This window comes from Hyaena hyaena, unplaced genomic scaffold (genome assembly GCF_003009895.1).
Source record: "Hyaena hyaena isolate Hyena2069 unplaced genomic scaffold, ASM300989v1 scaffold_130, whole genome shotgun sequence".
Lineage (NCBI taxonomy): Eukaryota > Metazoa > Chordata > Mammalia > Carnivora > Hyaenidae > Hyaena > Hyaena hyaena.
In genome coordinates, this window is record NW_024080762.1 from 2,262,466 (window position 1) to 2,287,273 (window position 24,808).

The 24,808-nt window shown below is 47.4% G+C and overlaps 1 protein-coding gene across 1 annotated transcript in view; it reads right to left on the reverse strand.

The window, feature by feature from the left end:
• THSD4 (thrombospondin type 1 domain containing 4) overlaps positions 1-24,808 on the reverse strand; it is a 549,275-nt gene that overhangs the window by 426,201 nt on the left and 98,266 nt on the right. The window contains exon 5 of the mRNA XM_039237821.1: positions 9,660-10,107. Within this exon, the coding sequence (XP_039093752.1) occupies positions 9,660-10,107 (448 nt within the window). The remainder of the gene's footprint in view (positions 1-9,659; positions 10,108-24,808) is intronic.

The following is a 24,808-nucleotide window of genomic DNA, read 5'->3' on the forward strand; positions in this document are numbered from 1 at the left end:
TTTGAGCCCAAGGTCAGATCCAGCCTCCAAGGCCTGGGGAAGGGGCCTCAGCTCTAACGATCAGGCAGTTGTGGACTGAGGATGAAAACCAAGCAGGGCTGGGGAAATTCTGCTTCACAGCTTTTGTGGGTTACATCTGTTGGTACTTGTCATACTACTTACTATCGGTATATGATCTCCTCTCATTCCGACAGACTCCCTGAAGTGAAAACTTGCCGGTTACAGATCATTTTACAGTTGTTACATTCTAAGTGGGTTGTTTCCTGATGCCGCAGACTGAGTCACCCTCACCTTATCAGTAACTGTCTCAATTTTACACAGCAAGTTGGCTTTGGGCAGATTTCCTGCAGCCACTAATCTTTTCCATGGGCAGAGATTTTTGTCATCTTCAGGCCAGAAAAGTGGAAGGGAAAAGCCGGGTAGATAGAGATCAGGCTCACAGGATGGGGCTAGCAAAGACCGGAGCCTCATTGCCATGAAATGCCTCTGGGAGAGAACCTCCCTTCAAATGACTTCCTTCCATCCCTAGAGGGACAGATGTTTCCACTGGTCTCTTATGGGAAAAAGGAAAAGGATGTGCTTTCATGTAATGAGTTGAATCCTTATAAAGCACTTCAGGCCTGTCCGAAGTTCCATCTAGACCATTGCCTCGGGTTGCTATGAGCTACAAAGAGTATTATGGAAACTAGGGCTATGTTTCTAGCGACCCTGGGTAATCCGAAATGACAACTATCTGCACCTAACTTCACTGCTCCAGGGGCCACTCTTGGTGGCCACATACTTACCTTCTGATAATTACATTCAGCTCCTCAGTCAACTGAAGGACTGAAGGGCATCATGCCCAACGAAGGTGGTACCAAGGGACATGTCTTCCTGGGTCAGACACGCATATGTTTTTTATTATCCTCTGCACTGCTCCAGATTCAATCAAAAGACCAGTACAAACATAACAACGTACGATGTATTTAACATCATCCCAGTGAAGAAATCAAAAAAAAGAAATCTGGAAAATGTCCCTACTCTGCCATGGGAAAGTGACCTTGGGCATGTGACCTTGGGCAAAGCACTCGCTTCCCTAAACTTAAATTACTGCATTTCAGTAACAAGCCCTGAGCCACTCCTACCCCGCAGGGATTTTTGTGAAGATTAATTTAGTAATACATGAACATTTCTAGCTCATAATAATGCCCAGTAAATGTTAGCTGAACTGGAATATAAGTAGACATCAAAGATAACTCCAACAACGGGGCGCCTGGGTGGCTTAGTCGATTAAATGTCTGACTTCGGCTCAGGTCATGATCTCACATTTTGTGGGTTCGAGCCCCACACTGGGCTCTCTGCTGACAGCTCAAAGCCTGGAGCCTGCTTCGGATTCTGTGTCTCCCTCTCTCTCTCTGTCCCTCCCCGGTTTGAGCTCTACCTCTGTCTCTCTCCTCTCTCTCTCTCTCTCAAAAATAAAGAAACATTAAAAGGGAAAAATATGACTCCAGCAGTTCCAGAAGCTTCAAGAGCCTGACAGGTAGGTGTTCTGAGCAAACACTCCCCTTTCTTTTCCACAGCTGGAAGAAGGAGCTTTGTTTTCCAGCTGGAGAATAATGGAATAATACGACCATGGATCAAAATTTCTTACAAATTATCCAGCACATTTTTCAAATATGTTTCATATCTGCTTTCACAAGTCACTTGGAACAAATTCAACCTCGCAAAACTCTTGCCACCTGCTACTACTTCTAGTGCTCTCTAGATAGTCAGTAAATTGCTTTGTCCAAAAGAGTTGGGTCAGGGTTTGGGATTTAAAACAAAACAACAACGTCAACAAAAACACAAAAATCCTGAGGTTTTCTTAGTTCTCAAACACCTTTTCTCCCCCATCCAAGTTCATAATGTTCTAGAAAAAGGTGTTTCCCTCTTCTTCAAAACATACGTCAAAGACCCAAAGGATGTTAATATGACTAAGCCCATCTATTTGCCCAGGAGAACCACATGTTTTAATTACTCTGGATAAATGTTCATAGAAATCTAGACTTATCCCAGTAGTGCTTATTATTTCTCCTTCCTTAGATTTATATATCTCTATGCCTGTAAGAAGATCTAAACCAGGGGGCACCTGGGCGGCTCGGTCGGTTAAGCATCTGACTTGGTTTCAGCTCTGGTCAGGATCTTACGGTTTGTGAGTTTGAGCCCGGTATCAGGCTCTGTGCTGATGGTGCAGAGCCTGCTTGGGATTCTCTCTCTTTCTCCCTCTCTCTGCCCCTCCCCTGCTCGCTCTCTGTTTCTCTCAAAATAAATCAATAAACTTAAAAAAAAAAAAAAGATCAAAACAAGAACATCTATTTTCTAACTAATCAGAAAGTTTATAGCGAAATGTAAACTTTTTTTTAAACATTTAAAACTTCTACTCCCCCTAGTTGTTGCATTAGGGATCATGTTAGTAAGAGTGGCTTCCTTCCCCTCTGCTATCTGCTAGGACAGCGGGTGAAATTCCTTCAAAGGCCGATATTCACTGTGCCCCCACTACGATGTGTCAGGTGCTGGGATTGTGCAGGATACAGAGAAGAATCCCTCGTGATTAGGGATTTCACAGGCCAAGAAGAGAAAACTACATCAGTTGACACATGTAATTCAGCACATTGGACACTAAATTTCTAATCTTGCAAAACAAGGAGTTAACTGATCCTACCTAACGTTGATAAATCAAGAAATAAAAATTGTGAACATACATGTAATTAAAAATATAACTGAAAATAAAAATGCGGGTAACAGGGATCAGCAGAGTGGGAGGAAAGGGGGTCATTTCTCTTTTTGGAGTGAGGAGTTGATGAAGAAAATTTGAAGTTGATGTTTCAAGAAGCAGAGGTATACTATTAGAGTTACAAAGACAATGACCCTAGTAATTAAAACTTCAAATGATTGACTGTGGGGTACCTGGGTGGCTCAGTGGGCTAAGCATCTGACTCCATCTCAGCTCAGATCTTGACCTCGGGGCTGTGAGTTCAAAGCCCACATTGGGCAAAGAATTTACTTAAAAATTCTTATTTGCTTAAAAATAAATAAATAAAATACCTAAAAACAAAACAAAACAAGCCAACCTCATTCAATATTTTAAAGAAAAACCAGAGGGGCACCCGGGTGGCTCAGTCAGATCTTAGAGTCGTGAGTTCAAGCCCCATGTTGGGCTCTGCACGGTGCGGGGGTGGGAGGGGGAATGTAATTGACTCCAGTTACATCTAGGGAGAGGGACTAGGTAATAGCTCTCTCTGCCACTGTTGTATTTCTTATTATCTGCACTACTTTCTATAATTATTAGAAGTGACAACTGTGAACAACTCAATATATATGTGTGACTCATATCTTTCCAGTATATTTATATGAAACATATACTTAAATATTTATATTAAATATGTAAGTATTTAACAAATATATTTAATATTCACATACATATTTCATATATATGTATGAAAGGTCACTGACTGAGTAAGAAAAGGTCAGGAGGAAGACTTTCTTTTTTTTAATTTTTTTTAAATGTTTATTTATTTTTGAGAGAGAGACAGAGTGCAAGCATGAAACGGTCAGAGAGAGAGGGAGACACAGAATCCAAAGCAGGCTCCAGGCTCCCAGCTGTCATCACAGGGCCCGACACAGGGCTCAAACTCATGAACTGGGAGATCATGACCTGAGACGAAGATGGACCCTCAACCGACTGAGCCACCCAGGTGCCCCAGGAAGAGGACTCTCTATGGGAAATTCCGAGTGGTCGGAGAAGGTGGAAAGGAGAATGATGTAGAAAGCGCCAGCTTCTATCTCCTAGATAAGGAAGCTGGTGACAAACTCATGACAGGAGAAACTTAGGTTGAGCCCCCAGTTACATGGAACTAACATCTTGCAGAATTGTTCTGCATTCTTGACCTGGCCCATTTGCTAAGTTCCTCCCTAAACGTGCAGTCAGGAGGTTGTTTCTCTGCTCCTCTTTCATTCAACAGGAAACTAGACACAGGGTAGAATTAGAATCGGCCTACAGGCGTTCTAAGAGCTTCGCTACATTTGAGATTTGTCCAACATCTTCCCTTCGTTTTCACTTACTTCCAGACAGAAACAAATCCACTGTCTGAAGCCAGTCCCACTCCAGGGAAATTTCCCGGAGAGTCACGGATATCAGAACTCATCACATCCGTGTTTGCTAAAAGCTGCTTTCAGCCCCCTGGGTTTTTCCCCGTAACGTTAAGTGCACTCTGTCTAAAGTCAGGATCATGTCTCCTTTGGCAACGAAGCCCTTTAAAATCATAACCCCGAAACCTCCCCGCACCAGCTGACTCACTACAGCCTCTCTTCACCGGAGGAGCAGGAGTGTCATTGTCCCCTGGGGAGAAAGCGCTGAAGAGAAGGTGGGGAGACAGACATCGAAAGCCTCTCAGACAAAGGGCATAAGGTGTCTTGGTGGTTACTGCATCAGCAAATCATAATACAACCCCCCAGCAACAGCCAGTGGGCAGCATTTTAACTGCATCCCCCAGGCACCAGAGGGTCTGCCCATTGGTTCTCTCCTTCCCCTGTTTTACCCTTGTTAAGACTCCAGGTCTTTTGCTTCCAAGTCTTGGCCTTTGATGAACTTCCACGGAGAAGAAACCTATCTGCTGGATTCCTTGAGCACTCATGACTTTTAGCCACAGCCGAGAAAGCGCAGGGCTTACAAGTCTCTCTCCCCCACTGGACTCTTAGTCACTTAGAACCAGAACTTGCTTCAATCCCAGTGTCCCTGACCCACAGCCAAACACCTGATCCCACTGTTGACAGCTACGCTGTGTTTACGGACGCCAAGGAAGAACTACGATTGATGTCTGGTTTACAAAGCCGTTAAGATTCTCCGGGCACCTGGGTGGCTCAGTGTGTTGAGCATTCAACTCTTGATTTCAGCTCAGATCATGATCCCAGAGTTGTGGGATCAAGCCTCGTGTTGGGCTCTTTGGCTGAGCACGGAGTGTGCTTAAGATTCTCTCCCTTCCTCTCTCCCTCTGCCCCTCTCCCAGCTCACATTCTCTCTCTCTAAAAAATAATAAAATAAAAGTAAAAAAATAAAAGACCGTAAGATTCTCTATCTATACTGGGGCTTGCATCTTACCTTTCTCATATACAATGTAAACAAGGAAAAAAAATAAAAACCCTTCTTTATCTTTAAAGCCTACATTCCGAGATCAGTAGTACTGCGTTTATTATTGATCTTACATTATTTCATAGAGGAAATCTTAATATGAGTCAAACAATCCTGAAGACACACTAGAATGCTTAAAATTCCCAGATGACATCACGAGGTAGGGCTTCACATTAAACATGCACTTTTGAGGGGGAAAAGCACTCACTGGCACCAACTGATCTATAGTTTTACTTTCTCGTTACTTGACACCTGTTTCAAGGGTGATTACACTGAGTCTACATCTCAGTTGCCCTGTTGAGGCCCTCAGCAATTGTGTTTTATTGTTGGGGAAGGAAAAGGACTCTGAACCCCAGCTAATCCAGAGGACAAAAGGGGACTCTGAGCAAGTCTGACCACTTCATCCACTTTCATGACTAAGCACTTGGAAAGCGATATGGGGAAACCGTGCTCCGCAACCAGGTCCCGAGAGGCACGCAAGCCACGTTCATCCATTCATGTGACCTCATCCAGGTCAGAACGCTTTATTTCCTAACAACGTGTCAGCTCCTTATGTACGTGATCAACACGCTGGAGTTGGTGTTACTGTGATCCTGCTTCACAGATGGTCCCAGGGAGTTAGGCGCCTTGCCCAAGGAAACTGAGGCTTACTTACAGACAGGCCGCTCCCGAGCCCGTTATCTCTGACGCCCTGCAGCCTAACATTGAATTAAACCAGTGGATTAGAATCGCTTTCTGACTCTGCACTGTGTTTTAAAAGCTTCTCGAGCATCTGTCTCATGTATGAAAGTTAAGCAAGACCCGTGTGAAACCTCTGTATTTTGAGACATTAAAGAACAAATTCCCCATTAAGAATGATTATTCTGGGGCGCCTGGGTGGCTCAGTCCCTTAAGTGTCCGACTTCGGCTCAGGTCATGATCTTACGGTTTGTGGGTCCGAGCCCCATGTCGGGCTCTGTGCTGACAGCTCAGAGCCTGGAGCCTGATTCAGATTCTGTGTCTCCCTCTCTCTCTGCCCCTCCCCTGAGAATGGTCTATCTCTCTCATTCTCAAAAATAAATAAACATAAAGTTTTTTAAATAAAAAATAAGTAAAGATTTACAAAAAAAAAAAAGACTGATGATTTAAAGTGGATAAGAGGAGGCGAGAGGGAAAGGAAAGAGGGTCTTCACTACAGGCCAAAGCATTACTGCACCTGACGCGCTGATACAGCCCTGACGCCCAGTCTCTGACAAAGCTGTTTCTTTTACTCTCGATCACCCCTTTCTCTTCTTTGACTATCCTTAGAAGCTTAGCTTAGCTGTTTCCTCCTCGATGGAGTCTTCTCCAACCCAGGGGCCCCCTCTTCTGTGCTCCCAAAGTTCCTCCCCTTCACTGAGTGCTCCAGCCCCAAGTGCAGTGACTTACACGCTGCTACACTGGGTGCCTTCTCCATCACTGGACCACAAGAACATTGAAGGGGGGATCGTGATCAGTGAGGAGACGGCTCTGGGATCAGGAAGTCTGCAAAACCATTTCCCCTAAGTTGCACCTCCCCTTAGATGCGTTACCATACACCTCACAGCTGAGGCCTCTACCATGGGGGTAGTCTTAGGAAGTGGGATATTCCACTGAGAAGTTGGGTGGCCTATACCGGGCACTCAGTTTACGGGATGATGTTCTGAAATCAGGGGATGTTTCCGACCCGCCCTGGCCCACTTTTCCTTCTCTTTCTTCTCCCAGATAGGAAGCGGGAGAGATCTCTAAATGCATGTATTCCTTTCTGATTCTTTGGAGGACATAAGCTATGACCTGTATTCCTTAATAGACTAGTATGATTTTTCACAATACTGCCCCGTACCTCTTTCTTCTTTGAGTAGGAAGACCTGCACAATCTGTAGATTCATGCTATCTCTTCACATTGCCCACTTGGGAGGCTATGGAAATGTCGATGTGAGGTCCTCCACGCAAAGGTGTCAGAGCACCTGATCCACGTGGTAAGTGTGCAAGTTAACTCAACACGGCAGGGCTGAGACAGCTCTCTTCAGAAAGGCCTGCTTCCAAGAGTGGTCCTTGGCTGGCATCCGGGAGCTTGGATTTCAGAAGGCTTTCTGTCACCCCCGAAGTGATAAGGGAGACTTACATGCCCAAACTATTTGGACAAGTGATCTAATTTATGCCGAACACCGGCTTTCCCACCGGGAGTCTGGAATTTTGGTATGTGGCAGGCAGAGGGTGCCTATGTGACCAGCTCCCAATAAAAACCTCGGGCACAGAGTCTCTAATGAGCTCCCCTGGTAGACAACAGTTCACGTGTGCTGTCACAACTCACTGCTGAGGGAACTGAGCATGTCCTGTGTGGACTAACAGAAGCCGGTGCCCGGTTTCCTCTAGACTTGGCCCTGGGCGCCTTTCTCTTTGCTTATTTTGCTCTGTATCCTTTTGCTGTAGTAAATCATAACTGTGAGTCCTCCCAGCAAATCACCAAACCTAGAAAAGGTCTTCGGGGCCCCTAACACAGGGAGTTTTAAGGTGTTCATGGGGTTTGGGAGATGGCCCAAGTACCAAGAAGCCAGGGGCTTACAAAAAGAAGATAGGCTCTCCCTCCCTCTCTCTCAAAAATAAAGATTAAACAAAGATTAAAAAAAAATTAAAAAACAGGGTGCCAGGGTGACTCCGTCAGGTAAGTGTTCAGCTTGGGCTCAGGTCATGATCTCGTGGTTCGTGGATTTGAGCCCCACGTCGGGCTGTGTGCTGACAGCTCAGAGCCTGGAGCCTGTTTCAGATTCTGTGTCTCCCTCTCTCTGTTCTTCTCCTGCTGGCACTCTGTCTCTCTGTCTCTGCCTCTCTGTCACTCTCTCTCAAAAATAATTTTTATTAATTTAAAAAATGAAGATAGGCAGTAATGAGCCCTCTAAGGAGTGACATCTCTCAATAAGGGTACGTAGGACAAGTCCTGGGATGATGGGGGGCACTGGGGAGGACACTGTGTGACATGTTGCAGTCAAGAGAAGGGAACTAGAGCCGTATAATCCTTTGTCGACATTCACCTCTCTGTCCCGGCTTTGAGATGCTACTTTGGCCACCCACCAAAATGATGGCCGGCATCATAAATTCACAAGAGTTGTCTAACATTCCTCGCAATTCAATGTCCTTAGCAGGGAAGTCATCTTAGCACCCACAGAAGACACAGCGTCTACACGGAGAGAGGCAGCCCTGCTGTCGGCAGGAAAGGTCTAGCAAAACCGTGCGTGCTTGAAAGGCGGAGGCGAAGTGAAAGAAATACGAAGTAGACCTCGGGTCCCCATACATGCCAAATGCCCTCTCTCTGGTTCCGTCTCTTTCTGGTTTATGTGATCTTCGAAATTAAGAAACATACTAGTCAACGGGACAATGTGTTCTACTTTAGAAATGAACTCATTTCATTTTAAAAGGAAAGTAAAGATATTCAAGAACAGGGACCTTGTCTGACCATGGACACAAATATTTCTCTTTGATTTATGAAGCCCTTTCTCAATATCACCTCATTTGATCCTCCTAACTCTGCGAGATAGATAATATGACTTTTCTTTCATCTTCCACGGCACCTGGTCTGTTATAAGACAAGGGACGGTGCTTAATTAAGACTTAATGGTTGACCGATTAGTAATGGCTTTAGAAAAATGACTGCTTTACAAAAATTAATAATTCCTGAAGTCTGTCCATGGAAGAAAAGCTAGAAAGCAATCCAGGCATTCAGAGGAATTATTAAAATCACAAATTAAGTCATTTCTATGGACTCTATAGCAGGAAATATATTTTTAATGAGAGAATTGAAGCTAATATATAACAGCTGTCCTGTTACCCAGTAACAGAATATTAAGGCAGATTAAATTATTAATGAAAAATATAGCAGCTTGGAAATTTAACCTTTAAACATTCTCTTATCCCTTTCTCTTTAGCATGTAGTCTTTCAACTGATATTTTTTTTAAAAACCACACTTCGTCTTCTCATGGAGTTTCCGTTTATAATTTGTTTTGCCACAGATCAGCTATGCAATCTGCAGCAAGTTACTCACTCTCAGACTTCCTCCTCCTACAGAATCCAGAGTGCTCACACCTGGAACGGCAGGAGACTTCCCGGATGGTACTGATGCGAGTCAAACCTCCCCCGACTCCCACTTCTTCGGCACCACCGCCATTGGCCTTGAGTTAGCCCAACAGCCAAACAGCACTTGACCCGCGGACCTGTGCACACAGGTAAATACCGCTGCTACAAAGTCACTGAGAATCTGGAAGTTGTTTGATATGTAGCAACAATGACTGTCAGTGAGCTATTTAAGAAGTTACTCCTAAGTTACAACAGTGACAATGTTGTGAAAATGAGAAGTATCCACGGAGAATACATGGAGAGCAAAAGGGAGAGAAGATAAAGGGGGGCATCAGGACGGCCTAAAAGACCCTGCCCTTGCTGTCTTCTGCGTGTTCCGTGGCCAAGCAGAGCGGGGGGACCGGCAGCTGTCTCCCGGCCCGGTGTGAGGCGGTGTGTACTCACGTTAGTGTTACACAGCTTGTACTGCCGATAGGCCCCGATGCAGGAGATGGCTGTGGACAGGGCAGGCTGCGAGAAGCTCTGAGCTGCCCCGTGGGGCCCCATGCCGTGGCTGCTGCTGGCTTCCGGGCCATGGAAGAGACTCGAAGCTGCCGGAAAGCCTCGGTCGTGGGTCAGAGGCAGCTGGTAGATGGAGGCCTCAGAGGTCTGCAGTCCCGAACGGGGGCCACTGTCACTCTGGTACAGAGGCCTGTGCTGGGGCGCCCGGTGGGCTGCCGGGCCATAGCCGTGGCTCGGACCAGACGCCCCCTGGGACCTGGAATGCCGGGTGGGGGGCCTCTGCCTCCGAAGTCTCTGCGGCGAGTGTTCAGAGTCCGTCTGCAGCGGTAAGATGTACGGGGCCTTGCCGTAGCCGTACTTGCCAGGGCCGATGGGACCGCGGGTCCTGCTCCTAAAGAACGACACACAAGAGGAGAGGAGCAGAGTCACAGGAAGTTTCGTGTTGACCCAGACGCTGTGGTCCATGATAGAGGGGACTGGGTGGGGATGGAGCCTACGGTGGAGCAGGGAGGAAGAGGGAGGGCGTTTCGGAAGAAGGGAGCCTCGCGGAAGCTGGCTCTCTCTGTAGACGGGCTCTTACAGAGGCCGGAAAGTAGAATGAAGGTGGGCGATACGAGTGGCTGAAAATGAGGTGGGAATGGTACACTGTGGTCAGCGTGTGACTTACGGCAGGGACTTGGGGCCTGTTGGCAGGCTGTAGGGAGCCACTGAGGGTTTCTTGAGAAGCATAAGGGTATAATTGTGATTTCGGCCATAGCAACTTCCTGTTCATTTGTTTTCTCTGAAAATAATCCGTGGATTTTTTCTCACTCAACTGTGCCTGATGTTTCAGACCGGTTTCCATTACCATTCGTGCCCAAATAGCTTTTCCAGGTAAGTGGAGCTTAGCTAAGCAACCGCACTGCAGTGCAGTCCTGAGGCCTGACTTGCACTGGATCAAACTTAATCCCTGAAGGAATCAGAAGAGGTTGAATAACTGGCTACTCCATCATTCTGAAGGCAACCCATGCTGAATGGTGGGTAAACAGTTCCTGTTGATATAATCTCTAGATCGTCATGTTGACGTAATCTCTAGATCGTCAAGACCTGTTGCCCTGTGAGATCTTAGAAAAATCATGTAAACAGTTGTGTGCTGGTAAGTGTTTGATAACTGGCTTCCCAGGGGAGGAAAGGCCCTTATTTGTGTCATGTGTCTACATCCAGGGTATAAGTACTTCCGCTGTGGCCGATTTCACACGGCCATTATGAAGACCCAATCAGCTCTAGTGAATGGGATAAAATAGCTCCAGCATATCACACTGCATGTAAATTTATTGTGCACCTACGGTTTACAAACCACAGAGCCAGAAACGGTCAAGAATATACAGAAGTGAATCAGATAAGGTTCCCAAGCCCCCAACCTCACAACCGAAAGCAACCAGGATATAATGCAAGGTGAGCAACAACACAGGGTGATTTGGGGATTCTGAGTACAGGAGAGGCACTCCCATCTGCAGGGATATGAGAAGGGGGTTCACTGTCACTGGTCTGAGCTGGGGAGCAAGGCTCCAATACTCTGTCGAAGGACGTGAAGAAATCATCCAACCCTTACTTACTTGTAAAATGTCTGAGCTGGATCTAATGACCACGAAGGTCATTCCAGCTCGCAAATTATATGCTTCCATAATAATTAATTCTACATTTCTGTAAAATTGGAAATGTGCCCAAGGGTTTCTACAGGATGGCCCCATTAAAATAAGCACATTAAAATAGCAATCAAAGTGAAACATTAATTTCTGTCCTCAAGAGGAAATTCTTTCTTCACTCTATGCAACCACTGAATATAAAATTTAACAGACCACAACTAATTATTAACATCTTTATCACTAATTGCACCTTCATTCTTGGCCGATATGGTTTTGAATTAAACTGTGCTACAGTGTTTATTTTGCCTTTCGGCATTTCTCGATTAGTCTTGGCAACACTTGGGACTCTGTTAATGATGGTTGGGGGGGGGAGGCAGGATTCCAGCATGCTGCTTTGAGAGACGCGATTAAGAAGTTAGTCTTAAAAATATATATCGCTTGGATGTAATTTGCCATTTTCTTTCTTGTCGCAGGCCAGGTAAAATGAATGACATCATGTAAAGGTGAGGGAAAGAATTCCTGTATGTGTGCGCGTCTTTTCTTTTTAAGATCGGAAAGCTGACCAAAAATTCCAGCCTCAAAGTCAGTGCTGGGTGGAGACCCCAGCTGAGAGTAATAGAGAAATGACATGTGGAGCAGTGCTTCTGAAACGTGGAGGTGCACGGGAATCGGCTAGGGACCTTGTTAGAGGCTGGTTCTGAATCAGTGGGTCTGGGGCCAGGCCTGAGACTCTGCATTTCCAATGAGCTCCCAAGTGCTGCTGGTCCAGAGACCCATAGCTTCGAGGAACTGAAATTCCAAAACCAAAAGGGTGAGAAGGCGACCACGAAAGTGATCATTTTTGATGGGGGATGACAGCCATACATTTTCTTGAAAAACCTCTGTTGTGGGGATACAGCTGAAATCTGCTAGCCTGGGCCAGGCTGCAATGCTCACCTAGCGACTGACTTGATCTGACCTTGGGGAACAGAGGCCGCAGAGGGAGAACATGATGACTTGGGTGAGCGTCTTTCTGAAGCCGCCCGTCACCCCGAGGAGGTAACATACGCATGTGCCAATGGACGTCCTTGTATTCACATCACCTTACAGCAGCCTCAGCCTAAACCAAAGAACCATCCCAAACCCGCACAAACAGCAGCATCACTGGAAAGATGACTTTCAAAGTCAAACGACCAGCGAACTCTGATACACAGGCTAACGAGAATGAGCAGCCGGTCGGGGTGTGGTTATGAGAGATGCAATTTCTGAATTCTTGACTCGGGACCCTGGCCCGGGGCAGACTCACCCCCACTCGGCGGAGAGAGCATGTGGTTTCCTTCCAGCGGCCAGAGCTAATCACCGATGGTTCAGGATGGCCTCTTCCCCACCAGGACAGAGTCCATCTGGCCACTGGCAGGGTGGCCTGCACAAACTTAGGCAGATTTATGCAGAGGTGGGATAATAAGCACAGACGTGGCCAAGGAAACTGTGTGGTCAGTTAACCCTTCCGGGCGAATGCGTGGTAAGTACCTGGGAAGCTGAGGTCACTTGGTTCTGTTTGGTCTCCACGCAACCCATCTGCAGGGTTTTACTTTGGATTCCTCGCTTGTCAAAACTCTGGCTAATTTTGGAAACAGGTTTGAGAAAGAAATGGAAAAGGCCCAGCTTGGACGTTGAAGGCCTAGGTGGTTCATGACTGCACCCCAGCACTGCCACTTAAGAACCAATGCAACTTTGGGTAAGCTACTCAATCTTTTGATGCTTCAGTTTCTTCACACAGGGCTGGAGCCAGGATGAGCCCAGTGAGGCACACAAGATGAAAGCTTTAAGGGCCCTGTGGGTGCTGGTGGAATATGAGAGTGCTATCTCCTTAAATGTTGTGCCCAAGGGTCCCACTCTAGGCCCAGTCCTGCCCTGTGTGCATTTATAAACAAAGAGGATCATAATGCCTCCCCTACAGGTTGCTGCAAAGAATAAACAATAAGAACAAAAGACTTAAATAATGCCTAGCACAGAGCATGCATCATGTAAGTACTTGCTTTAAAAAAAAAAAAAGTTCTAGCTTGACCACTCACTAGCTCTACAAACTCTGGCGAAAAATGCACCCTCCATTTTCTTACCTATAATATGGGAACACACCCACTAGGAAGGCTATCATTAAAAGGGCAGGTAACAACAAGTGTTGGAGAAGATGTAGAGAAACTGGAACCCTCACACATTCCCGGAGGGACTGCAAAATGGTGCACTTTGGAAAGTTATCTAGAACTTCCCCAAAACTTAAATGCATTGTTGCCATATGACCCAGCAATTCGAATCTTGGGTATATACCCAAGAGAAATGAAAACATGTGTCTGCACAAAAACTTGTACACGAGTGCACATAACAGCTTTATTCCTAACAGTCAGGTGACAGAAACAACCCAAATGTTCACCGAGTGGTGAATGGATGAGCAAATCATAGCATATGCAAGGAATGGGTTACTGTTCAGCCATAAAAGGAATGAAGTGCTGAGGTTATACTGCAACATATATGAATCTCAAAAACACTGTAAGTGAAAGAGGCCAAACACAAGCAACCACATATTCTATGATTCCATGGATATGTAACGCTCAGAACAGACATGTCCACAGAGAAAGTAGATTAGCAGCTGCCGGGGGCTTGGGAGAGGGGACAGTAGAAAGTGACAGCTAACGGGTGTGGGGTTTCCTTGTGGGGTGATGGAAATGTTCTGTAATTGGGCAGTGGTGTGGTTGCACAACCCTGAGAATATAATAAAAAAACCACTGAACTACGCACTTTCAATGATGGATTTAATGGTATGTTAATTATAGAAAGTTAGACCATGAATAACTCCTATCTACTTACAGTGATACAAAGAGCAAATTGAGGTTACCAATAGGAATGCACTTTTTGAATCTGAAAGCAGGGCTGTTGTTTTTTTAACTTGTTCTAATGTTTATTCATTTTTTGAGGGAGAGAAAGAGAGCACAAGCAGGGGAGGGGCAGAGAGAGAGAGGGAGATACAGAATCCAAAGCAGGCTCCGGGCTTTGAGTTGTCAACACGGAGCCAGATGCGGGGCTTGAACTCATGACCTGAGCCAAAGTCAGGTGCTCAGCTGACTGAGCCACCCAGGCGCCCCTGAAAGCAGTTTTTATCATTCTGTTTTCTATCATCTCTTTCAATAGCTGTGGACAAACCTTTGTGGAGTGGATTCTATGAACATCTACTGAGCATCATGGGTAATGTTTTCTCTGCTAGTTTGCTTTTCAAGCCCTGACAACATAAGTGAATGTGAAGCCTCCCTCCCCCACGGGGTGGCTCAATGACAAGAACTTGACCGCAATGGCTCTGACACCAGGTTCCGGTTCTGGTTCTTCCAATGACCTACTGTGGTTGTCTGGGGAAACTGTTGTTTCTGGAGATAATGGCTGCAAATAATGTTTTCCTTACAACCAGCTGGCTGTCAGCTAGGGCCTCGTTATGTGTGATGTTGTACAGCTTTGAGACATTAGTCCTGGCCGGTGTGATGACTCAAGCACAGACACCACGTCTGGTCTCCTCCTTCCCGACCCTACATACAAGCCCTGGAGATGTGTCTTCACAGCCACCACCTGCACCTCCCAACACCCACATTCCTTCTTTTTTTATCTTTATTTTTATTTTTGAGAGAGAGCCAGAGAGTGCATGCAAGTTGGGAGGGGCAGGCGTGGGGGCAGGGATAGAGGGTCCAAAGCAGACTCCATGCTGACAGCAGAGAGCCCGATGCGGGGCTCAAACTCACGAACCCACGAACTGTAAGATCATGACCTGAGCCGAAGTCAGACCCTTAACCAACTGAGCCACCCAGGCGCCCCAACACCCATATTTCTACTGCCTGCCCAGACCCCTCTCCTAAGTGGTCACCACATATACCCAAATGACCTCCCGACCAGAGTCTGCTTCTCACCTGGGGCGTGCACACAAATCACCAGGGATCTTGTCGAACTACAGCTTCTGATTCAGGAGGCCTAGGTGGGCCTCTGATTCTGCATTTGTAACAAGCTGCCAGGTGGTACCGACGCTGTGGGTCTTGGGGCCACACTCCAGCTACTCAATCCCACAAGACATGGCGAACGCAACACATCCGAGCCCAAATTCATCATCTTTCTCCCTACAACACTGTCCTCCTAGTTCTTCCTAGTCTCCAGCTCAGCGACTCTCAAACTTCAGCAGCATCAGAATCACCAGGAAGTCTTGTTAAAATGGGAGGGCCCATCTGCAGAGTCTGATTGAGGAGACCCAGGGCCAGATCTGAGAATCTGCATTTCTAATACGTCCCCAGGCAGTGCTGATGCCGGTGGCCTGCAGACCGCACTGTGAAAACCACTGCTCTGTCTCCCTCCCAAGGACCACACCCTGAAGCCGCCTGGCGCTTCCACTCTCCCCCCATCTCTGTTTTAAGTCCACGCTCCTCAGCTCTGCCACCCAGCCTGCACGACACAGCCTCTGCTGCATCTGCCGCCACCACATGGACCACCCACACCGCGCTCCGTGGAGGTTCCCAGCAGACCAGCCCAGATGACTCCCCATGCTCCTCTCTAAGCTGCCTTCCCCACCACCATGTCCCGGACCAACCACCTCTTGCCCCTTCAGGACTCAGTGGGAGCGCTATTTCCTCCGTCATGCTTTCCCCGGTCCGAACTCCACCCCAACCCTTCACTGCATAAAATCGATGTCCTTCTCTTTTGTCCTTCCACTGGACCCCGTAGAATGTCACAGTAGAATCACCTTTTACAGTACTGACTTGTTCGGGCTGCCTTAATTTACCAGGCTGTAGGCTCTCACAGGGCAGGGATACCTCTTACGTGTCTTCTATCTCTAGAACCTGACACAGTGACACGGTAGGTGTTGAGTAACTTGAAAACCAGAAATAACAAATGAATGAGTGGCTCAAACCACTATTGTCAAAGGAAGGAAACTCCCCCTCTCATTAAGGCGTGTTTAAGTTTGCCTAGATGAAATGCTATATTTTATTAAAAGACTGAGGACACGGCCACCTCCCTCTATGTAAGAATAAAAGTCTCATACCTTGGGAGAGGTCCTTCCTGGTATCAAACACCTAGAGAAGGAACGGGTTCTCAGAATGTTAAGGGGGACCCTACGGGGGCTGCGACTTGGCCTTCATGCTCAAGAGGAGGGAAGAATTACGGGGTCGAGGGTGCACCATGCATGTCTGTCAGAGCTGGAGAGCCACCCAGGCAAGGCTGTGTGTCAGCTGCTCATGGCTACAGGATGGCTTTCCACCTCTCTGCTCAGCACAGAGTGAGATGGGCAGAGAGAGGAGCCTGCCCTCCAGAAGCCAGGCTGTTTGTATTTCTTATACTCTCCATGTTTATTCCCCTTTTGTTTTGCCTTGGAACTCAGACAAGTCCCTGGGAGGGGCCCAGCCTCTCTCAGCTGTGCTAACATGAACCACACAGGGGCCGCCGCATCCAACAGACCAGCAGCCCCTGGGCCTGGCCTGCGAGGAACCCCAGGAGTCTGAGCCTGTGCGCCCCGGGGAAGCTGGACCTCCACGAAGGGAGTTGGCGATGAGGCCAGCTGCCCTGCCCCGGAGGAAGGTGTCCTTGCCCTGCCTGACCCAGGGGGCTCTGGGTTTCACAGCATCGAGAGAAGTGCCATTTCTTTGCATCTAGATACCTGAGTTGAAGGGCCAGGTAAGCAGAAATCAGTTCTTCTGTGGGGAAGATGGGAGGGAGGCTGGTGAGATGGGAGATTATTTACTACTAGAGATGATGGATAGGATCAGCGGTAGATGCAAGTCCCTGCACCAGATGCGTTTGAGACAGACTGAGATCCTACGGATTCCTACTACGTCTAATGAACAATCTCCACATGATTTCAAGGACTTCTTTATGCCACCTTTGCACTTTACACTGCTATCCTATGCCAAAACCAAACCTTACCCAAGCCAATGTTTTGGGGACACACTTACCTGGCCTGTCTCCACACCTAAGACGGGCCTGAAGAAATACAAAGCTAAGTATCAGAGATTCCTGGTTACAAATTGGCGGGGGGGGGGGGGGGTGCTGCATCTGAGGTTTGCCTCCACACCAACCCCCCAAATATGCACATTCTTCCTCCCTTTCTCCCCTCATTGAGGAAACAAAAGCATTTCCACTTGGTGCCTTAAGCTGGGGGGAGACGGGAGGGCAATGTTATTTGCAATTACTATCAAGTGAAAGGTTTTTTCCAAAACCCGTTGGTACGACCAAATGCATCTTTTAAGAAGTTTTTATAAACATTTTAAAAGATGCTAGGCAGGGGGCGCCTGGGTGGCTTAGTCGGTTGGGCGTCCGACTTTCGCTTAGGTCATGACCTTGCGGTTCGTGGGGTCGAGCCCCGCGTCGGGCTCTGTGCTGACTGCCAGCTCAGAGCCTGGAGCCTGTTTCAGTCTGTGACTCCCTCTCTCTCTGGCCCTGCCCTGCTCACGCTGTCTCTCTCTCTCTCTCCTAGAAATAAATAAAACATTAAAAAAAAACAAACAAAAAAGATGCTAGGCAGTAGGAATCACACCTAGGAATTATCTTTTCTTTTCTTTTTTAAATGTTTTGTTTACTTTTGGAGAGTGTGAGTAGGGGAGAGGCAGAGAGAGAGCACAAGCGGGGACAGAGGATGCAAAGCGGCTCCAGCCTAACAGCAGCAAGCCCGATGTGGGGCTTGAACTCACAAACTGCGAGATCATGACCTGAGCCAAAGTCAGACCCTCAACCGAGTGAGCCACCCAGGCGCCCAGGAATTATGTTTTCACGTGCTTACTAAGTACACAGACCCAGGGGCTCAAGGGTCCACAGTGCCCCGGTGAGCTGGCAGGTCACCAGAAACTACCGTGGAAAGACAATGTCTTCAGGAACCAGCCGGGGGATTTGCTCCTCTTAGTAATCCCTTTTTCTCCACACAGTACTTCTGGAACGAGCTTGCTGAGTACAGCACCAGAGAAAACCCAAAGATCACCATGAGGGGAGAATCTGCAAAGCTGAGCTTGGTCAACAGCCAAGGAGTGGGGTATGGAGAGGAGACTTATAGTTTATACTGTAGAATATGAAGAAGGTGCTATGACCTTGGAATGATCTTCTTAAACCAAAGGAAATTGAGCATTTGATTAGCAGGCAGAGGAGGGAGGAAATGAGAGGCGGTAACCGGAGCCTAGGCCACAGTGCTCCGGCTTTGCGGTGGGGCACAACAGAAACTCCAGATGCGTGTCGGAGCCTGAGACAGAAGGGCCCTGGAGCTTCGTGGGGAAGGCCTCGGCCGGCATGCCACCGGAGCAGGATGTGGGAAGGAAGCATCATGGCGGAGGCGCCCACCCAAGGGGTCATCCCGGAGGAGTCTTTGCGGGGATTTTAGCAGCACCTACTGCAAAGGGTGGAAGGCAGCCAATGAGGCAGAGCAGACACCCTGCTCCCCTCAGCAAGACTGCACAGGAACCTCTCATCTGGGAGCCAACCCTCCCGCCTCCACCCCCCTGGAGAAGAGTAGAATGCAAAGAATGGGGAGAATCCTGACTGAACTAAGCCCTGAGCTGATCATGTTAAACATGCGGTGTCTGAGCATCTGAGTCTATGAGAGCCAGAGCTTGTCCTGTGGCAGCAGACACGGGGGCTCATGAACCACAGCTGGTCATAGGGAAATAAACAGCATTTTGCATATCTGCATTGTGACTTATAAATTACACATCAGAAACACAACCCACGCGTCCTTAAATGGGGGAATAAGGAGCTGGTTAAATGATGGTACACGTAGACACTGGAGGACTATGCGGCTGTTTAAAAGAATGAGGCAGACGCATATAGATTGATACAGAATGTGTGAAGTGAAAGTGTACAGTGAAGTGAATGTGTACAATGTGTACAGTGAATGTGGACCGTGAAGTGAATGTGTACAACGTGTACAGTGAAGTGAAAAAGAACAAGTCATAGAAGACACTAAACTGAGGGTATCCATGCTCCTGTCTGTGTGATAAGAAGAAAGAGAAGAGAGAAAAAAATGTATGAAGTATATGAAAATGCACATATACAGGATGCATTTCTGGAGGATACAAAGGAAATCTGGGGAATGATTTCTGCTTAGACGCAGACCCAAAGGGAGGAGTTGAAGCAGACTGATTTGTCATTTCTTATCCTTTGTACTACCGTAAAGAATGTTTTTTTTCTGTAGTATCCAAAATACAGAGAGAGCTTATAAAACTCAACACCCAAACAACCAAAAGTCCAATTAAAAAATGGGCAGAAGACCTGAACAGGCATTTCTCCAAAGAAGACATCCAGATGGCCAACAGACACATGAAAAGATGCTCATCATCCTTCACCATCAGGAAAATGCAAATCAAAACTACAATGAAATACCGCCTCACACCAGTCAGAACAGCTAAAATCAACAACACAAGAAATAACAGGTGTTGGCGAGGATGTGGGGAAAAAGGAACCCTCGTGCAGTGTTGGTGGGAATGCAAACTGGTGAGGTGACGTGCAGAAAACTGTATGGGGGGTTCCTCCAAAAGTTAAAAACAGAACTGCCCTACAACCCAGCAATCACACCGCTGGGTATCTACCCAAGGAATAAACAAACACCAGTTCAAAGGGATACACACATCCCTAGTTTATTGTAGCATCATTTACGACAGCCAAGATATGAAAGCAGCCCAAGTACCCATCGACTGATGATGAACGGATTAAGAAGATGCTGTATATATACACAATAGAATATTACTCAGCCATAAAGAGAATGAAATCTTGCCATTTGCAAAGACACGGATTAAACCAGAGAGAATAATGTTAAGCAAAATAAGTCAGAGAAAGACAAATAGTATATGATTTCATTCATATATGGAATTTAAGAAACAAAGAAGCAAGGGGGAAAAAAGCAAGAGAGGGACAGGAACAGATCAAGAAACAGACTCTTACTTTGTATAGAACTGATGGTTACCGGAGGGGAGGCGGGGAGGGGGGATGGGTGAACTAGGTGATGGGGATTAAGGCGGGCGCTTGCTGTGATGAGCCCCGGGTGGTGTATGAAAGTGTTGAATCACTCTATTGTACACCTGAGACTAATATAACACTGTATGCTACCTACACTGGGATTAAAATAAAAGCTTAAAAAAATGTGTTTTTCTGCCTTCTGCAGAGGCTTTCAATATATGAAAGCGATAGAAAACTAAGTTTTTCCACTGAATTTTTAAAACTGTGGCTGTGGACGGACATGGGAGGATCATAAGGAGCAAATACAGAAACCTCCCCTCAGGGCCCTCCCTGAGGCGATGTCTGTTATAAAAACAGCATTACAAAGAGAAAGGAAGTGAGGAACCTTAATACTTAAACATGCAGACATTTTGACCGGATATAAAATACCCACTCATAAAAACGCTGTAAGTCCCAAAGACTGAGGGGGCAGAAATCATTAGGGGACCAAATGTTCTTCTGAAATGTCACTGTCAATAACTGACAGGTCATACACTTCCAGAAAGACTTTAGGTCATCGAAGGCCATCACCAGCCTCATGTCCACGTAGGAGCTTCTTAAGAGTCTAGACATGCTTGGGCAACACACTCAATGTAAGGAACAGCAATGGCTGTGAGGTTCAGTGTAGTCCTTTCGGTGATGACCCAACACCCCAGCGCATGTTCCCAGGTTCCTAACCCCATTTCTGCCCATCGGGTACCCAAGTGAGGATCAGCAAGCTCACGCCACTTTTGACTTCTCTCTCCACTGGATTATCTTTCTTAACACAGCACAGGTCATTACCCTCTATTTCAAAACACCTGTCAGAGTGCCTGGGAGGGCTCAGTTAGTTGGATGTCCAACTCTGGATTTCAGGATCGAGCCCCTCGTTGAGCCCTGCACTGGAGTCTGCACTGACAGCTCAGGGGCCTGCTTGGGAGTCTCTCTCTGCCCCTCTTCCTTCTCACATTCTCTCCCTCGCCCCTCAAAATAAATAAACTTAAAAAAAAATCCTCATGGCTCATCTCTGCCTAGAAACTAAAGTTCAAATCTAGAAGGTTTTAAGGAACAGCAATCAGTAGGTGCTATGTTACATTCTTCATCATCTGGTCCCCATCTTAACAGCCTCAAGTCCCATCTTCGTGTCCGCCTCCTGCCCCAACCCTCCACTTTCCAGGCTCAGCGGATCACTGGGCACTTCTCAAACACACCGAGAGCTCTTGTGCCTCCAAGGTCCCGCCTGGAATTCTACGCTTCCTCCTTCTGCACTGGAATGGCTTTCCAAGCTCAACGTAAATTATCAGCGCCTCGTGTGCCTCCCCTGAGCTACCCCCACAGTTAGTCCTGTCGGGGACAGTCTGCACACCTGCTAGTGGCAGCAGAAACGCTGAATCTGGGCAACATCCTACCTATAGGGTGCCGGGCTCCCTCGGGAGTCTTCTGGTTCTCCAGGGCAAGGCTCGCCAGCTTCTTCCCTGTGTGCATAATCTTCGAGACCAGCAGAGGCCTTGACCCCAGGCACTCTGTGAACATCTGTCCAGACAACGTACGTGAGAGACCACAGCTTAATTGCTCCACATTCTAAGCAATGGGCCGATAAAGCCCAGCTCCGTGGATCAATTAGCAGAGAAGAAAAGACTCAGAGTTCTAAGAGTCTTTTCTTAGAAGAGAAGCTTCTAAGAGCTAAGCAAGAAAGGAAGACAGCCCTACACATCTGGTGGAGCAAAGGGAACTGGTGACATTGAAAGTCAGTTACCACTGGCCACCACCTAGAAAGACCTGAGAGCCCCAGTTCCAGGGGAGAGAGAATTTAAGGGAACAGCAGCTGGAGAGCAGACCTGTGTGCTCACCAAGGAGCCCCGTGATCCAAGGCAAGCTGGACGGAAAAGAGTCTGCTGCCTAAAACTGTAAAAGAGAGCCCCGGAGTCCTGAGACTCGCCCTGCCCCACTGTGAGCAATGCAGCCTGCCAAAGGGAGACGGGATAGCGTGTGCTACATTCAAAGAGGCTGCGAGCAAGTGGTTTAGGTTGAGTGCAAATGTCCTCTCGGAAGCTCGGAAGACTGGAACTCCAGCCAGAGCTGTTCCAGGCAATACGTTATCTGGGGTCTGCAGGAGGTAAGCAGTGAAACTCTGACCGCTTAGCGAAATAAAAATTAAGATGATGACAACAAAAGCTTTGCTGGTTTCCTGCTGTAGGGCAGATGCTGTCATGTACATTAGGGGGTATGGCCAGATCTGTTGCTGCTCCTCAGAAAGTATTTAAGGCCTACATTTAAAGACCAGCATGAAAATAGAGGTACATGTACCCCAGTGTTCATAGCAGCACTCTCCACAATAGCCAAATCATGGAAAGACCCTAAATGTCCATCAACTGACGAATGGATCAAGAAGATGTAGTTTATCTATACAATGGAATACTACATGGCAATGAGAAAGAATGAAATCAGGCCATGTGTAGCAACGTGGATGGACCTTGAGGGTGTTATGCTGAGCGAAATAAGTCAGGCAGAGAAGGACAGATACCATGTGTTTTCACTCATATGTGGAACAGGAGAAACTTAACAGAGGACCATAGGGGAGAAGGGGAAAATAGAGTTAAGGAGAGGGAGGGACGCAAACCATAAGACTTGAATGTTGAGAACAAACTGAGGACTGATGGGTATGAGGGAGGGGAAGGAGGGTGACGGACATGGAGGAGGGCACTTGTTGGGATGAGCACTGGGTGTTATATGGAAACCAACTTGACAATAAACTAAAATAAAAACATTAAATAAATAAGTAAAGACCAGCATGAGAATCGGTGGACAGGTTTGCTCCGAGTCTTCAGGGAAGAAGGATCTGGAAGAATTATCCATGGGGGAGGGAAGGCAGAGGGAAGAAGAAGGAGAAGGTACATTTGTGCTAACGAGAGAAAGGAAAGAAGTCTTTTCACAAATGTATTCAGGAACACTACGAGGACGCCAGAAGCAAGCCACCGAGCAAGGGAAACAGAAAGGTGGTTTTAGAGCAGCTCTGAGTTTGAAAGGGCTTTTCTGTCTCAGGGAGCCAGGTCTCAAGAAGACTCTGTCCCCAGGGACCCACCTGCTGGCCTCCCAGGACGTGAGGTCCATAGGGATGCCCCCTCCACACACAGCCTCGTGTAAAAATAAAACCGAGGAGAAACCTTCAGAACAGACCCAACCCTTCTGGAGCAATCCTGGGAGAGGATTCAGGTTTGTTTTGTTTTTTTTTTTTTCTACAAATAGTTTATCGTCAAGTTGGTTTCCATAAAACACCCAGTGCTCATCCCCACAAGTGCCCCCCTCCATCAGGTTCGGATGCCATCACCAGGCTGCTACATCTTGTTTAGAGTATTGTGTTTGAAAATCAGCCACGTGTCCCTAAGAGTCCGTCATCACTGTGCTCACTGGTGCTGCTATGCTGCTGAGTGATCTTGGGTTTCCAGGACCAACCCACAGGTGCTTTTACTCAGTGAGGGCTCAGAGAGGGTGGAATAAAGACAACCGAGCGGGTGTTGGAGCAAACCAATTTCAGGCCAATGGAAAGCAATGGTGTCCAGTGGCCCCAGGGCACCCCTTACTGTTGAGCAGAGTGTTCACTGCACCAGAACGTCTGGATCAAGGACATCCAGTGCGTTCTCCCGGCGGAGAGAAGAACCTGGCTAGAGGAAGGGGAACCTTTTTGGATTCACATAAAAGCAGAAAATGTGCCAGCGGAGGTCCAACAGAAAGGCGTTTCCAGCTGAGGCTGAGTTAACACTAGGGAGCTCAGAGCCAAGATGACGGCCCCGTCCTGCTGGGCAGGGCATCCCTGAAAAGTGAGGGGGTATGAAACCGACAAGGGCAAAAGTGTGTCGTATGGATTAAATGAGAGAAAGGGTAAGTGACTAGCGAAGGGCTTGGCCCTCAGCAGCGCTCCGTTTCGGTGGCTGCACTTCGCGAAGGCGAGAGGCCCGGAGCCTCCAACCCTGACATGTGTGGGCCACTGCAGAGGCAGTCAAGTGTGGGCTGAGCGGTTCGGAGCCGGCTTTGCGTGAAAGAACAGTAAACGCATTCACTTCTCCAGTGTCACTGACAGAAGTCCTCTCGGGAGTCTAAGCCGTTGCTGGTGTGGGATGTAATCCGAACTTGAGCAGTCCTCAAGGACTACAGGGGCTTAGGGGGAACCAAGCGAGATTACCTATGGGGCACGGTGCCTGGCCTGGGTAGGTGCTAAGCAAATGTGAGCTCTAACCCTTCCCTCCTGGGGACTCCCAAACAGTGCCCCCTGCCCCAGAGGCTGACCCCCGGCCGGTCGAAGCAGGCTGAAGAACGATTTGCTCTGCGTCCTGCTGAATTTATTAATATAACAGCAATCGTGATTATAATGCCTCTTGCATTTCCTGACTCTCTTTTGTTGTGAAAGACCCACGGAGGAAGCAGTGGTATTTCTCTCCTATTTTGGGTGCCTCTCCTGCGCTGTTTATACCTTTCTATGCACCCACATACCATATGCCCATTTCATGTTTTTCT